Source organism: Pipistrellus kuhlii, unplaced genomic scaffold, assembly GCF_014108245.1.
Source record: "Pipistrellus kuhlii isolate mPipKuh1 unplaced genomic scaffold, mPipKuh1.p scaffold_m20_p_154, whole genome shotgun sequence".
Taxonomy (NCBI): Eukaryota; Metazoa; Chordata; class Mammalia; order Chiroptera; family Vespertilionidae; genus Pipistrellus; species Pipistrellus kuhlii.
In genome coordinates this window covers 25,844-42,195 of record NW_023425465.1, presented here as the reverse complement: position 1 = coordinate 42,195, position 16,352 = coordinate 25,844, and the positions used below count along the sequence as shown (strand labels likewise).

Here is a 16,352-nt window from a genome sequence, read left to right as displayed (position 1 = left end):
TTTCCGGGCGCTGAGCCCTGGGGAACATGTGGGGCAACAAGCCAAGGGGCACAGGCACACTCACCGCCAAGCCTGGTACCAGGTCACCAAATGCTGACCGCATTCTGGGGGAGGTGATGGGCTCCTGGGGAGGCATTCAGAGACGGTGTGAGCCACACTGCCTCCTGCCCAGCCGCCCGCTGAGTAGGCGCGGCCCAGCAGAAACCGCCATCCCCATGGCAGGGGGCAGGGGGCAGGGGGCAGAGGAATGGGGGCAGGGAGGCAGGGAAGAAGGGAGCAGTGGATGTAGGGAGGTGGGGAGGCGGGAAGGTAGGGGGGCAGGGGGCAGGGACGCAGGGACGGCGTGTATGCAGGAGCCCCGCCCGGGCTGCAGAGGGAGGTCGAGGACTTAGCAAATCCAGATGCCAGACCCACGGTTACACCTGGTCTCACACGAACAGCCGCCTGGGTGGCCGCTGTGGACGCAAGCCCCAGGCCGTACTTGAATTTGGAGTTCAGTACACGGCTAGCTTGTCAGTATGCGTACGTCCCGCACACTGCAGACGGCTCACAGGGAGCATTGTGTGTTGCCGTTACTGAGATGTAACTGAGCATCCGCCCTCTGTCCCGCGGGTCCGTCGGCGCCCGGCCCTGCCCGGGCTGTCGCGCAGCAGCCCGCGTGCCCGTGGCTCACGCTGCGGGGACCACAGGGGTCCGCGCTGAGGAGGTGAGGCCAGAGGACCCCGCTCCCCTGGGAACAGGCAGGCCAGGCTCCTCTGCACGGAGCTCGGAGCAGGCCCAGCGCTTCCGGCCGCCCGTTCGACCTGGCGGACCGGAGGGAGGAGGGCAGGCAAGTCGAAGCAGGTCCTCGTGGCTGATCACCGCACTCCGGCCGCTCCCAGCGAGTCAGTTTACCCTTCAGTGTCCCCCCCCCGCCCCGGACGGCACACACACTATGTGCACACACACTATGTGCACATACATGCACACACAACCAAGCTGCTCCAGGCTGACAGCGCCACCCAGTGGCCAACAGAGCTGTGGGCCGTGCCGCCTCCATGGGAGCCCAGCTGCTCTCCCACCCCGGGGGAGGGGGGGGGTCTCAGCACAGAGCCTCCCGCCTCCGCCTCCTTCCAATGAAGCTTGTTTCCAAGCACCAGCATCAACATTAACATGTTTTTTATGCTCCCGCGCACCAGCTCCCTGCACAGGCAGATGATGGTGGTCTCCTGCTGCTCTGCGACTCGGCCCCCCATCCCCCCCGGACGGACCAACCGGGAGCCTGCCTCTGGGGGGGGGGGGGGCGGCTGTTTCCAAATCAGCCACTCACCCTTGGTGCTGGGTGCAGCCACACCCTTGGGTCTCAGCCCACTGGCATCTTTAAAACTCTTCTTCCCGCCAAAACCGGTTTGGCTCAGTGGATGGAGCGTCGGCCTGCGGACTGAAGGGTCCCAGGTTCGATTCCGGTCAAGGGCATGTATCTTGGTTGCGGGCACATCCCCAGTGGGGGGTGTGCAGGAGGCAGCTGATCGATGTTTCTCTCTGATCGATGTTTCTAGCTTTCTATTCCTCTCTGTAAAAAATCAATCAGATATATATTTTTTAAATAAATAATAAACGAGGCTCTTCTTCCCCTGTTCACACTCTCATTCAGAAGCAGAGTCAGGTTTCAGGAAGATGGCGGTGTGGTTCCCAGAGAAAGACACCGGGGGCGGGAGCAGCACGAGGCACCTCCAGGCCCCTGCATCCTGACCACAGCCCGCTGCACCCCGCACGCCCAGGCGGGGGCGCCCGAGGAGCTCCCCGCAGGCCTTGTGCCCGCTCCAGCCTCCGCCCACACAGGGCCAGCCCGTGTCCTGCGTGTGCACGGGCAGGCACGTCCCGTGTGTGAACCGGGAGGACACGCTCATCACGCTGCAGCCGCCCGGGCCATGCGCTCGGGAACCGAGCAGCAGCCAGACGCAGCCAGACAGGCCCCTCCAGGCGGGAGCAGGGGGGCCCCCACCCCCAAGCTCTGGGCCAAGCCTCAGCACAGGCCCCTTCCCCCCACCCCCGCCCCGAGCCAGACACCCCCCCCTCCCCAGTGAGCCTCCTTCTGGCCAGGTCTAACGTGAGCCCTGACTCTGGGATTCTGCTGAGTCGTGGTGAGCTCAGGGCTTGGTGAATCTAAGGTCTAAGGCCAGTGGTCGGCAAACTCCTCAGTCCACAGAGCCAAATATCCACAGCACAACGATCAAAATTTCTTTGGAGAGCCACATGTTTTAAACTTAAACTTCTTCGAACGCCACTTCTTCAGCATAGACTCGCCCAGGCCGTGGTATGTTGTGGAAGAGCCACACTCAAGGGACCAAAGAGCCGCATGTGGCTCGAGAGCCACAGTTTGCCCAACACGGGTCTAGGGTATTTCCAGGAAACCGTCCGAAGGAGCAGCCAAGCCTCGCTCTGCCCGGGGCGCGCCCATGCCCGGCGTGGCTTAGGGATTCGGGAACAGGCCTCATCCTTCTCTCGGCCGCGCCTCCACCACCAGCTCCTTCCTGTCCACAGTGACTTCCCGGGCCTGGACTTGGAAACAGCAGCCGGGAGAGGGCGGCCCCGGTCTGGCTGCCTCAGGTGCCTCCCCCCCGGAGCTGCCAGCACCGGCCGCAGGGCCCGCCCTGGGCTCCCACAGCCTCAGCCACGTCCGCAGCCTGAGCCACGGCGCCCGCGGGCGGAGCCAGCTCCGAGTCCCTCCCACAGCCTCTGGCCTCTCAGCCACGGGACCCCACACCCTTGTTTCCCACGACACGGAGTGTCCCCGTCCGAGGGGCGTGGAGGCCCAGGGGGCCGGGGAGGGCTGGCCGCGGGGGCCGGGCTGCCCCTCCTGCACGCGGGCGTCTGCCTGGGACTCCCCACGGCCCCCCCAATCCCGGCCCACCGCGCGGTTCTCGGAGGTGGCTTCGGGGTGCCGCCCCGGGGCCCAGGCCGTCACGCCGGGGTCCCTGGCCCCGCCGCCAGCAGCAGAGATGCCCAAGCCACGTGAGGGGCCGAGGTCTTTGGGACTTTGGCGCCTGGCAGTCACAGGTGACACCTCCAACTCAACGTGGCCCTGCAGTCTGACACTGTCCCTGCCTTCTGATCATTACCATTCACACACACGCACACACACACACACACACACACACGCACGCACATGCGCACACACACACGCTCACGCAGAATCGTGGGTGCAAACTGCAGAAGGTAATCAGCATAACCAGGAGGCAGGGGGGAGAACCAGAGGCCACAGATCAGGAGGTGACCGGGGCGGCTTGGTGGAGGAGCCCCCAAGTGAGAGGAGTTGGGGGACACAGGCTCCGAGGCGGGAGGGCCCAGCAGATGGCGGGGGCAGGGGGACGGGGGGATGTGGGGCAGGCGGACGTGGCATTCCCCGAGGGCGCGGGAGCCCGGGAGCCGGGGTGTGTCCTCCGTGGACGTGGCGCTGTATCGGTCAGAGGACTGGCTCCTCCCAGCCCGGGGTCCGCCTCACAGGCTGCCTCCCAGCCCTCGGCATCAGGCCTGCGGCCTCAGCGTCTGTGAGTGGGCTCAGGGCGCCCCGTCCCCGCCTCGCTCCCTCCAAGCACCGAGCAGGGACGGACGGATGGAGAGATCACCGAGCAGGGACGGACGGACGGACGGGAGATGTGCACGTGTTCAGCGATCGCAGTGTTTCCAACGGCCTTCGTCTCGGGGGAGGGGATGGTTGGGGGGTGGGGGGGAGGAGTCGAGGCTAATATCTGTACTTAATATCTATGGAAGCTGAGGCCCCCAAAAAACGTCCAGGGTAAAAGCCTGGTGTGGTTCTCAGTCATTAGCAGGGGGTCCCACCTGAAAGCCATTTCCTCCTCCCTGGCCGCCACCCTTCCTGCAGCGAGTGGGAGAGCGCGCGGATCGGCTTACAGAGCGCGGGAGGGCCCGGCCGCCGGAGGCCGAGTGCAACCAGGAGCACAGACCCTCCTTGTTGGGCTTCACGCTCCATCCAGCGTCCGCCTCGGCCCCGCCGGGCTCACCGCCTCCAGATGGACCTCTGCTCCGGGCGGGCCCCAGCTGCGTCGGCCGCGGCTCGCCCAGCCGGCCGTTCTGGCACAGGCTGGCAGGAAGCGGCAGACAGGGGGGGGACCCGCCAGCATCACTTAGCCAACAGCGGGGGGCAGGCCTGGGTGCTGTCACCTTGACCCCCGCTCGGCATAGAGCCCCTTTCCCAGGCCACCCCAAACGGCTCAACCACGGCCGCCCCAGGACAGCAGGCATCCATCCGAGACCCCGTGGCCCTGTGGCCCCGTGGACAGCACAGCCCACCCTCCGAGCCTCCCTCGCAGCCACTCCTCCTGCCCGTCATTTACCCGGGGGTGTTCTTCCTCCTTCACTGACCCGCTGTCCTCACAGACCCACCCCACACGCCACAAAGCCACCAGTGCCCTGACAGGAGGCACAGGGCGCAGGCTCCCGCAGCCACACGCACTCCGGCCCCGCCCGGGCCGCCTCCCAGCCCGGATGCTCCACAAAGACCCCCAGGTGGAGAGAGGGCCTCCATCCTCAGCTCCTGGGAAAGGCTGTCGGCGCAGGGGAACCCACGCTGGTCCGGCGGATGGAAGGACGGGAAGGCCCGGCGCCAGGCTGCGTGTGCTTGTCCTGGGAGACGTGTGCGGGTGTCAGCGGGAGCGGGAGCAGGAGGCCGGGCGGAAGGCCCCAGGCGGCAGAGGGGCGGGGTGCACGGGTCAGAGCGAGAACCGGAGGGCGGGCCAAGGGCAGGGCTCAGGGCTGCGGGACAACGGCCGGGGGGAGGCTGGAGGGAGCGAGGCCGGCCGCACGGTGGCAGCTGCGCCCGAAGATGCCCGTCCCAGTGCCCACAGCCCAGGCACGTGCACTGAGGGACGTGCCCTTCCTCGCAGCAGGAAGGCCCTGGGCCCTGGCAGAGCTCGGCGGCGCAGCCAGAGCCAAGGGCTGTGGGCGCCTCCAGAAGCTGGAAGGCCAGGAGACAGAGCCTCCCCCCACACCGGAGCCTCCGGAGCAAGCAGCCCGCCCGCCCCCACTCTGCTCAGCCAATGGCACCGACTCGACCGGACCCCCAGGACCCCAGGACCCCGGGACTGTACGAGGGGCACTGTGTGGTCTTCAGTGGCCGGGAGCCACAATGGGCCAGCCCTGGGCTGCGGAGGGCACCCTCACTAAGACCAGGCCAGCACCCTCTCCTCCCCCGCCGGCCGGTGTCTGCCATCGGGCGGAGCGGCGCGGCCCCTCCGCAGTCCTCGGCGCCGCCCGGCTCCCGGAGCTGCGTGAGCGGAACAGACTCCAGGCCCAGAAGCCCACCGGCAGAGGCGCCCCTTCCCGCCATCCCAGCGGCCCCTCCGGTCTTCTTTCCGGAAACGCCGTCCTGCAGAGACCCGGCACCTGGAACGTGCTGCCTGGGGATGGGGGTGAGCCTCCGGGCGCTGGAGGGAACCCCAGGGGGACGGGGGGAAAGGGGGACCGCTGAGCGCCCCGGGAACTCGGATACTTGTGAGTCCATGGGGACTGCTCCCTGGATTCGTGCTCACGCAGCAGCGCCCGCCCACACTGTCCGCTGGCCAGCGGCTGGGAGCCCGGCTGGCTGCCTGCCCACCCGGGGCGAGAAGAGGCTGGTCTGTGACTCACCTGCTCCACGAGTCCTGCCAGACGGCCAGGCTGGGGGGGGTGAAGGCAGAGGGAGCCCACCCCCAGGCTCCCTGCATGACCTCGCGGCTCAGGTCAGAGATAAAGCCCGGCCTGAGGCTCCGGCAGCCTTTCCCACGAGCTCTGAGTCTGCGCGCTTTTACTGAAGGCGGAGCCAGCCAAGGCCGAGAGGGACGAGTCCATTCATTGCCCGGCCGGCCGGCCTGGGAGGCTCCGGGGCTGAGCATCGACCTGTGAGCCAGGAGGTCGCGGTTCGATTCCCGGTCAGGGCACAGGCCGGGGCTGCGGGCTCCCTCCCTGCTAGAGGAGGAGCCGACCAATGGTCCTCTCTCCCTCTGCCCTCCTCTCTGAAGTAACAGAAATATTTTTAAAAATGGAAGACTCGCTTCACGGCTGAATGAAGGAGACGGCAGGGAGCCCCGCCCCCGCCAGGACACCCCACTCGGTCACACCACCCTCCCCTCTCCCCTCCGTCCACGTCACCATCTGATAGCACTGCCCAGCCTGCCCTCCCTCCCCTCCCGCCCGGTGCCCCGGCCCCTGCAGGCGGACTCAGGGCACGGCCCCTGCAGCTGGCCGGCTGAGAGGAAGGCGCAGACGCGGGGTTCCTGCACAGGCCTGCCTCCGGGCGCTCCAAGGAGCAGCAGGAGCCTGCGGGCACCGAGGCTGGCAGCGGGCTGACCCCCACTCTGCTCCCCAGAAAGCCCGTCTCCTGAGGACGCTGTAGGCAGGTGGCGGCCCTGGGCCCCCTTCCTGGGTGAGGGGAGTGAGACGCGCTGGTGCCAGGCCCGGTGACGGGCATACAATGCCCCGGGCCACCTAGCAGCCAGGACAGAGCGAGGAGGCGGGCACCGGGACCCTGTTCTACAGGAGAGGGCGGGGCTGCGAGAAGGCACCACGGGAGCAGCAGAGCCACCATCGGCTCCGAGCAGCATGTGGGTCCCAGCCAAAGAGGGCCCAGGGGTGACGGGAGGGGTGAGTGGGGGAGAGGGCTGGGCAGGGGGAGCACCACTTGGGAGTGGGAGGGTGTGCACAGAGGACCTGGGGGACGGGGTGAGGACTGAGGACCGGGAGGAGGGGGGTGAGCACTGAGGAGCCGGGGGTGAGGACTGAGGCTTTCCCTGTCGGGAAGACAGGAGCACCTCCATGTCGCAGGGCTGTTTCCAGAACTAACAACGTGACTGGTCAGCAGTGGGCACTCCAGTAGCTGTGGCTGCCGCCGGGTCTGGGCTCCACACCTGGAAGTGCCAGGAGCTGTTCCTGTGAGAGGAACGGTGTCAGGCAGGAGCTGGAGGGGACCCTGACCAACGCCGCCGGGCTGAGGCCTGGGCTGGTGCCGCCATGCCCCTCCGGAGCTGCGGCCGCCCTGCCGAGCTCCTCCTTCCGTTTGAACTCGGCTTTCGGCTCCGTCTGAGCGGCGGGAGCCGGGCCGGGCCTGCAGGAGCCAGGGAGCGCTGCGCTGCAGAAATCCTCTGCTTTTGCGGGAAAATGACAGGAGGCGCTGCTATTCTGAGCTCCTCAAGCTGGTGTGAGCAGAAACTAATTAAATGATTGTCACTCTCTGTGCAAACACGGCAGCTGCCTGCCGCGGGAGCGCACCGCAGAGGGAGCGCAGCTTCTCAAACCTCAAAAGAGCATCGGCTCACGTCCCCAGCTCCCTGCGAGAGCTCGCGTGCAGGGACCCCGGAGACGCTTACACGGCGAACGGGGCTCCGTGGGGACACCGATGGCGAGGGGCCGGATCGCGGCTTAGCCAGAGACAATGTCCCTGCCACCCCGGGCGGGCCACCCGCCGGCCGCAGCCACCACGGGCCACCCGCCCGCCGGCCACAGCCACCACAGGCCACCCGCCGGCCACAGCCACCACAGGCCACCCGCCCGCCGGCCACAGCCACCACGGGCCGCCCGCCCGCCGGCCACAGCCACCACGGGCCACCCGCCCGCCGGCCGCAGCCACCACGGGCCACCCGCCCGCCCGCCGGCCGCAGCCACCACGGGCCACCCGCCCGCCGGCCACAGCCACCACAGGCCACCCGCCCGCCGGCCACAGCCACCACGGGCCACCCGCCCGCCCGCCGGCCGCAGCCACCACCGGCCGCCCGCCCGCCGGCCACAGCCACCACGGGCCGCCCGCCGCCGGCCACAGCCACCACCGGCCGCCCGCCCGCCGGCCACAGCCACCACGGGCCGCCCGCCCGCCGGCCACAGCCACCACCGGCCGCCCGCCCGCCGGCCACAGCCACCACGGGCCGCCCGCCCGCCGGCCACAGCCACCACGGGCCGCCCGCCGGCCACAGCCACCACGGGCCGCCCGCCCGCCGGCCACAGCCACCACGGGCCGCCCGCCGGCCACAGCCACCACGGGCCGCCCGCCCGCCGGCCGCAGCCACCACGGGCCGCCCGCCCGCCGGCCACAGCCACCACGGGCCGCCCGCCCGCCGGCCACAGCCACCACAGGCCGCCCGCCCGCCGGCCGCAGCCACCACGGGCCACCGCCCGCCCGCCGGCCGCAGCCACCACGGGCCGCCCGCCCGCCGGCCACAGCCACCAGGCGGCCAGGAGCGTGAGTCTGGCTCACCAGCCCCGCTGCCCGGCAGGTCCTGTGGGAACCCGCCACGGGGAGGCGCCGCCCCTCCGGCCACAGCCCTGGCCGTCTCGGCATGCCGGCCGCAGACTCCTGTGGGGAGGAGGGAGGACATGCCTGCCTGGGACAGTTCACGTTCACGCCGGAAGCCACGTTCACACCCACGGGGAGGCTTTCCGAGGGCTCCCGCAGCCACGGCCCTCCCCTCCGGCTGGCGGACGGAGCCCCCGGCAGAGCCAGCGCCCTCCCTGAGCCGGACGGGGGGCGGAGTGGCGCTGGCCGCGCTATAAATAGCCGCTCTCGGGGGCTGGGAAGCGCAGGGATGCTGGCCCCGCAGGCTCCCTCCCTCCTCACGCCTGACGTCAGCCCTGGGCCCGGGGCGCAGCTGCTCTGACAGATTATAATAAAGTGGAATTTAAATAACGGCCCTGCCTTCCAAGGCCTCCACCCGGAGGGGCACGGAGGACGGCGCCCATCCACGGCCTCTTAACGCTCCCCGGGCCTCACGCGGCCACAAATTAAACGGCGCTTTATTAGAGCCAGGGAGGCCTGCGCGGTGTGGCCAGACCGCTGTGCACGCTGTCTCCGCGGCTCCGAGCCAGGCGTCCTTCCTCTGCCCAGAGCCCGGAGCCTTTCTCCGCTCACCGCCCCCTCCCTGCTCAGCCTCCCTCGGCTCACCCTCACCCCTGCCCAGCCTCCCTCCGCTCACCGTCACCCCCCCCCGCTCAGCCTCCATCCGCTCACCCTCACCCCTGCCCAGCCTCCCTCTGCTCACCGCCCCCCCCTCTGCTCAGCCTCCCTCCGCTCACCCTCACCCCTGCCCAGCCTCCCTCTGCTCACCGCCCTCCCCCCACTCAGCCTCCCTCCGCTCACCCCCACCCTGCCCAGCCTCCCTCCGCTCACCCTCACCCCTGCCCAGCCTCCCTCTGCTCACCGCCCCCCCCCGCTGCTCAGCCTCCCTCCGCTCACCGCCCCCCCCTCTGCTCAGCCTCCCTCCGCTCACCGCCCCCCCCACTCAGCCTCCCTCCGCTCACCCCCACCCTGCCCAGCCTCCCTCTGCTCACCGCCCCCCCCTGCTCAGCCTCCATCCGCTCACCCCCCCCCCCGCTGCCCAGCCTCCCTCTGCTCACCGCCCCCCCCCGCTCAGCCTCCATCCACTCACCGTCCCCTCCCTGCTCAGCCTCCTTCCGCTCACCCTCACCCCTGCCCAGCCTCCCTCTGCTCACCCTCACCCCTGCCCAGCCTCCCTCCGCTCACCGTCCCCCCCCTGCTCAGCCTCCCTCTGCTCACCGCCCTCCCCCCACTCAGCCTCCCTCCGCTCACCCCTACCCCTGCTTGGCCCACTCTGCTTGTCCTTCAGAACCACGGCCGGTCACCTCCTCCAGGCAGTCCTCCCTGACTGCCCTGGTGCAGGTTCACAGGGCACACAGGCGTGGGAGAGTCTGTCTGATGGACTCTATCCAGACCCGGCGTCTCACCGGACAGGGCCTTTGCCCCCGCTGTACCCCCGGCACCCAACGCCCTCCAGAAAGCAGCCGGTTTGAGGGCGAGCTGGAGGCCCCTTCTCCCGGTCCCTTCCTCACTGCAGACCCGGGCCCTCTTCTCTCCCTCCGCACCCCCGGGCCCGGCCCCGCCATCGCACCCCTTCGGAGCACCTGCAGGTCTGGCCCCGCGCCCGCCCTTGCCAGCGGGTCCTGGGCAGGTGCCTCCTCCCCTCTGTCACCCCCGCCCGCGCCTCCACTCCCACGCCCGGCCGCGTTCCCAGCCCAGCGGAGCCGCCTTCAGCTCGGGGTCCTGGCTGTCCGCGGCCACCCTACCCCGGGCCCCTCAGCGCTCCGCGTGTCAAGCTCAGGGGGTGCCAAGGTCCCTGCGCCGCCCCCGGCTGCCCTGGGCGCCCTGTGCCTCCCGTGACACCCACACGCAGGCCCTGACCCCCGGCCGCAGAGCGGGGCTGTTTGGAGAGAACTGAGGCAAAATGAGGTCATAGCGCTGGGCCCGGGTCCAGCAGGACGGGCGTCCTTGCGAGTGAAGGCGATGAGGACAGACACACACACACACACTCAGAGGGACGGCCTGGGGGACACGGGGAGGGACGGCCGTCTGCACGCCACCGAGGGGCCTGGGGAGGGGCCGCCCTGCCCACCCCTGGTCCCGGACCCCAGCCTCCCAGATGGGGGGGGGGGGAGGGACTTCTGTTGTAAAGCCCTCGGTCTACGGCCCTTCGTGTGGGCGGCCCTCGGGCGGTCCCCTGGCCAGGGGCTCCGTGCTCCCTCGGTGCTCTGGCTCGATGGGTCCCCGGACCCGGAGAAGAGATCTCGGGTAATCAGCTCGGAATCCTCTCTGCTCACAGCCCCCTCGCCCTCCCAGCCCTGTGCACACAGCGCGGGGCCAATGCGGGCCATGGGTGGGGGAGAGGGTCCCAGGTTCCATTCCCAGGCAGGGCATATGCATGGGTTGTGGGCTCAATCCCCAGTGGGGAGCATGCAGGAGGCAGCCGATCAGTGACTCTCCCTCTCCTCTGAAATCAATAAAAGGTACGTAAAAATAGATAGTGAAAGAAGCAGAATAAGCACGGGATTTCCCGGGAACAGTTAGATTGGGAGGGCCCAGCTGTCTCCCGGGGCAGCTTGAGGCCACAACCCAGAGGCAGAGACCAGCACTCTGTCCACCTTCGCTCCGTCCACCTCCCAGTCACCTCTCTGCCCCTGGGGACCCACCGGAGGCCACGCGGGCGGCGTCCACGGAGCATCCACGTCACTGTGACCCCGTTCCCGCAGCGAACCGTGCCCGAGGCAGCCGGTCCCTCCCACCCTCCCGGACGGAAACGCGCCGGTGTTGGCGCAGCAGCCACGCCGGCCTCCAGGGCCCCTTTGCGGGCGCTCTGCACACCCCGTAGAAAGCCCACCCCTCCCGATGCTTCCTCAGCCCTGGAACAAGGCCCCTCCGGCCCGTCTGCGGAGGCTCCGCGGCACCGGCCTGCTCCAGGAGGGACAGCGGTGCGGAGCCGGGTCTGGGTGGCGGCCGCAGGGAAGGGAGCGGCCCCGTGGGCGGGAGCAGTGGGGAAACGTTAGAAAACGGCTGCACACGCGGGTCCGGCCGGTTTCCCCGCTGAGACTCAGCACCGCGTCTCCCCCCGCCGAGCACCCAGGACCCCACCCAGGCGGCCTCCTCAGAACTTCGGGGAGCAGAGGTCAAGGAGGAGAGCTGGGCGTCAGCCACTGGGGAGACCCCGTGAACAGCAGCAAGCAGACTGCCACGTCCCTCCCCATACAACCAGCCATGCACACACGCACACACACGCACACATCTGCCACCTCCCAGCACCACCTTCCTCTCCAACTGTCCTGACCCCCAGGGCTGCCTGGAGGGGACTCCACCGTGACCGTCAGTCAGCTCCCCAGGGGGAGGGACGGCAGCCCCCCGAAGAACGCAGAGGTATCCCCAAGTCCAGAGACGCAACTCCACAAAGGATGGGGCAGGAGCCGGAGCCCGGGAACCGCAGCCGGAGCGCCGGGGGAGGAGGAAGGAGTGTCTGCTGAACTTCAGATGGAGAGGCCAGCGGCAGGGCCCACAGGGGGCAGGTGGAGGGGCGTTTGCAGACTGCAGGTACAGAGCAAGGGGGGCCCCAGGTCCCTGGGCCTCCAAGTGCATCCCTGGCAGGACTTCGGGTGGCCGTGGCGCACACGAGGGTAACTGGGGAGAGGGGAGGCCTCGGAATCGGAGACCAAGCTGGCGGGGAAGCCCTGGGGCCGCCGAGGTGCCAGGAGTAAGACCAGGCTGACCAGGGCGGAGGGGGTCCTGGGGCAAAACCCCAGAACGCACGGCGAGCGGAGAGGAGGCGGCTGACGGCCCGAGCGCAGCACCGAGTTGGGGATCCCCCTGAGGGCCTGGGGCGCCCGGGGCCAGGACCCCGGGAATCTGTGGAAAGGGTCCCTCCCCCAGTTCCCGGGCCAGAGCCGGCAGGGAGCCCGTGCCGCGTCCCCGGGGCGCGGGGCGGGGGCGCGGGGCGGCGCGGTCACTCACGCTGCTGTCCTCGCCCGTCCAGTGCACCATCGCCTGGTTGTGCGTCGCGTCCCCCTTGAGCACGAACGACGAGCTGGTGAGCGGGACCTGCGCCCGCGCAGCCGCCCGCACCCGGCGGCCCAGGCCGGGCCCCGGAGGGCCGGGCGCGGAGCGGGCCAGCCGGACGGGGGCGCCGCGGCGGCCGGGGGAGCAGGCGCCGGGCGGCGGCAGCAGGAGCAGCAGGAGCAGCGGGAGCAGCGGGAGGAGCGGGAGCGGCGGGAGCGGCCGGGGGCGCGGGCAGCGCGGCGGCGGCGGCGGCGCCTCGGGCCCCGGAGCCCGGGCGGCCGGGCCGGGGCCCCTCGGGGTGCGCGGGGGCCCCCGGGGCGCCATGGGGCGGCGGGCGGCGGCGGCGGCGCGGACCCGGGAGAGCGCTGCCCCAGAGCCAGCCGGGCGGCAGCCGAGCAGAGAAAGGAGCGGGGCGGGCGGAGGAGGGACCGCGCTCGCCGCCGCCGCCGCCGCCGCCGCCTCCGCGCCGAGGGCGCACCGCCCCCTGCCGGCCGCCCGCCGCCAGCGCGGGCTCAGCCCCAGGTCCGGGCGCCGCCCCCACCTCCAGGCCCAGGGCGGCCCCCCTGCTCCGCCCTCCCCTCCACCTCCCCTCCCTCCTCCCTCCCCTCCCTCCTCCCTCCCCTCCCTCCTCCCTCCCCTCCCTCCTCCCTCCCCTCCCTCCTCCCGCCTCCCTCCCCTCCTCCCTCCTCCCTCCCCTCCTCCCTCCCTCCTCCCTCCCTCCCTCCTCCCTCCCCTTCCTCCTCCCTCCCCACCGGCCTCCCCTCCAGCCTCCCTTCCTCCCTCCCCTCCTCCCTCCCCCTCCTCCCTCCCCTCCGGCCTCCCCTCCTCCCTCCCTCCTCCCTCCCTCCTCCCTCCCCTCCCTCCTCCCTCCTTTCTCCCTCCCGTCCTCCCTCCTCTCCCTCCTCCCTCCCCTCTTCCCTCCCCTCTTCCCTCCCCTCCTCCCTCCCCTCCACCTCCCCTCCCTCCTCCCTCCCCTCCCTCCTCCCTCCCTCTTCCCTCCTTCCCATCCTCCCTCCCCTCCCTCCTCCCTCCCTCCTCCCTCCCATCCTCCCTCCCCTCCCTCCTCCCTCCCCTCTTCCCTCCCCTCCTCCCTCCCCTCCGGACTCCCATCCTCCCTCCCCTCCCTCCTCCCTCCCTCCTCCCTCCCGTCCTCCCGCCCTCCCTCCCCTCCCTCTTCCCTCCCCTCCTCCCACCCCTCCGGACTCCCATCCTCCCTCCCCTCCCTCCTCCCTCCCCCTCCTCCCACCCCTCCGCCCTCCCCTCCACCTCCCCTCCCGTCCTCCCTCCCTTCCCTCCTCCCTCCCCCTCCTCCCTCCCCTCTGGCCTCCCCTCCTCCCTTCCATCCTCCCTCCCCCTCCTCCCTCCCCTCTGCCCTCCCCTCCACCCTCCCCTCCGGCCTCCCCTCTGCCCTCCCCTCCGGCCTCCCTTCCTCCCCCTCCCCTCCGGCCTCCCTCACCTTCCACCCTCCCCTCCGGCCTCCCTTCCCCCCCTCCCCTCCGCCCTCCCCTCCACCCTCCCCTCCGGCCTCCCCTCCGGCCTCCCCTCCTCCCTCCCCTCCGGCCTCCCCTCCTCCCTCCCCTCCGGCCTCCCCTCCGCCCTCCCCTCCTCCCTCCCCTCCGGCCTCCCCTCCGCCCTCCCCTCCACCCTCCCCTCCGGCCTCCCCTCCTCCCTCCCCTCCGGCCTCCCCTCCTCCCTCCCCTCCGGCCTCCCCTCCGCCCTCCCCTCCACCCTCCCCTCCAGCCTCCCCTCCGGGCCCTGCTCCTCCCACAGCCGCGCCAGTGACTTCAGTCCCAGCTCCAGGGCCAGGGGCAGCCCTGGGCGGAGGAGAGGCACTGGGTAGAGGGAGTGTGGGGGGGGGGTCCCATCCAGGCAGAGCCCACCATGGTCACCCGGCCTTCAGACAGTCTGTGTAGTGTCCCGGGCGCCCGCCCTGCGCCCGCTGGCCTGGCCCCAGAGGAAAGTACAGGAGCCAGAGCTCCGCGCCCTCGGCCCCCGCGTTCAGTTTTAAAAGCCCTCAGGGTCAGCGTCCCTGTCACACCAGCCTCTGAGCTGGGCCCCTGCTCCCCAGACAGCGGGAGCCTAAGGGGGGTGAGCTTAGCCTGGACACTGGGAGAGAGAGTGGGGGTTCCCTCAGGCCTGCAGACACCTGAAGACAGGGCCCCTCAGCAGAAGTCACATCCAGAAAGTACTGTCCTCCTCCTCCCCTCCCCGCCCCTCCCCTCCCCGCCCCTCCCCGCTCCTCCCTCCCCGCCCCTCCCTCCCCCCGCTCCTCCCCTCCCCCGCTCCTCCCCTCCCCCGCCCCTCCCCTCCCCGCTCCTCCCCTCCCCGCCCCTCCCCTCCCCCCGCTCCTCCCCTCCCCCCGCTCCTCCCCTCCCCGCTCCTCCCTCCCCCGCTCCTCCCCTCCCCCGCCCCTCCCCTCCCCGCTCCTCCCCTCCCCGCTCCTCCCCTCCCCGCTCCTCCTCCCTCCCCCGTCCCTCCCCCGCTCCTCCCCTCCCGCCCCTCCCCTCCCCCGCTCCTCCCTCTCTCGCTCCTCCCACCCCCTCCACCCCTCTCTCGCTCCCCTCCCCTCCCACTCACCCCTCCCCCGATCCTCCCTCCCCCTCTCCTCTCCTCCTCCCCTCCCCACTCCACCCCTCCACCCCCTCCCCCTCCCTCCCCCCCCGCTCCCCCTCCCCCGCTCCTCCCCTCCCCCCCCCTCCCCTCCCCCCCCCCCCCCCCCCCCCCCCTCCCCCCCCCCCCCCCCCCCGCCCCCCCCCCTCCCCCCCCTCCCCCCCCTCCCCCCCCCCCCTCCCCCCCCCCCCCACCCCCCTCCTCCCCTCCCCCGCCCCTCCCCTCCCCCGCTCCTCCCCTCCCCGCTCCTCCCCTCCCCCGCTCCTCCCCTCCCCCGCTCCTCCCCTCCCCCGATCCTCCCCTCCCCCGCTCCTCCCCTCCCCCCGCTCCTCCCCTCCCCGCTCCCCCCCGCTCCACCCCTCCCCGCTCCACCCCTCCCCCGCTCCTCCCCTCCCCGCCCCGCCCCCCCCCGCCCCCCCCCTCCCCCCCCCCCGCTCCTCCCCCTCCCGCTCCTCCCGCTCCACCCCCCCACCCCGCTCCTCCCCTCACCTCCCCCCTCTCCTCCTCCCCTCCCCGCTCCCCCAGCTCCAGGCCGCAGCACCCCACCACCGCTCCAACCCCTCCCCCCTCCTCCCCTCCCCCGATCCTCCCCTCCCCCCGCTCATCCCCGTCTCTCGCTCCTCCCTCCCCCCCCTCCACCCCTCTCCTCCTCGAGCTCCACTCCCCCGACTTCCACCCCTCTCTCGCTCCACCCCTCTCTCGCTCCTCCCCTCCCCCGCTCCACCCCTCCCCCGATCCTCCCCTCTCTCGCTCCTCCTCCCCTCCCCCGCCCTCCCCTCCCCGCCCCTCCCCTCTCCCCGCCCCCCCGCTCCTCCCCTCCCCGCTCCCCCCAGCTCCACCCCCCACCCCGCCCCTCCCCTCCCCCGCTCCTCCCCTCCCCCGCTCCTCCCCTCCCCCCCCTCCCCTCCCCCGCCCCTCCCCTCCCCGCTCCTCCCCTCCCCGCTCCACCCCCCACCCCGCTTGTCACCGCCCAGGCTCAGGCTGAGCCACCGCACCCGTCACCGGGTTGGGGTCCCTGACAAACGGGGGGGCAGACCCGGGTGCAGGTGGCTCCCTCACAGGTGCTCAGGGGGCAGGACTGTGTGTCCTTCTCTGAGGCGAAGCTCAGAGACCTGTGACCCCCCCCCCAGACCACTCAGCTCATGGGCCACTGGGCGTGAGACAGAGTGACGGACGGGTCCGTCGGACGGTTCCCCGTGCTCCGAGGCCCTGCCCTCGTGTGGGCGGCAGTCCTGGCACACACTCCCTTCACGAGCGCCGAGGCCCGGGGCCTGGCGTGGGGCAGAGCTGGGGAAAGCGGACTGGCGCTCAGGGGCCTCTCTCCCTGCATGTCGCTGGCCACGGGGTTTGAATCCGCTGCCCCCCCCCCCCCCCCCCCCCCCCCCCCCCCCCCCCCCCCCCCCCCCCCCCCGGACAGCAGCAAAACCAGGCCAGTGGGCGCAGC

The 16,352-nt window shown here is 71.5% G+C and overlaps 1 protein-coding gene across 1 annotated transcript in view; it reads right to left on the bottom strand.

Annotated features, from left to right (window-relative positions):
• LOC118719714 (VPS10 domain-containing receptor SorCS2-like) overlaps window positions 1-16,352 on the bottom strand; it is a gene marked incomplete at its 3' end in the record, with an annotated part of 156,071 nt that overhangs the window by 135,051 nt on the left and 4,668 nt on the right. The window contains exon 2 of the mRNA XM_036439450.2: window positions 12,254-12,486. Within this exon, the coding sequence (XP_036295343.2) occupies window positions 12,254-12,486 (233 nt within the window). The remainder of the gene's footprint in view (window positions 1-12,253; window positions 12,487-16,352) is intronic.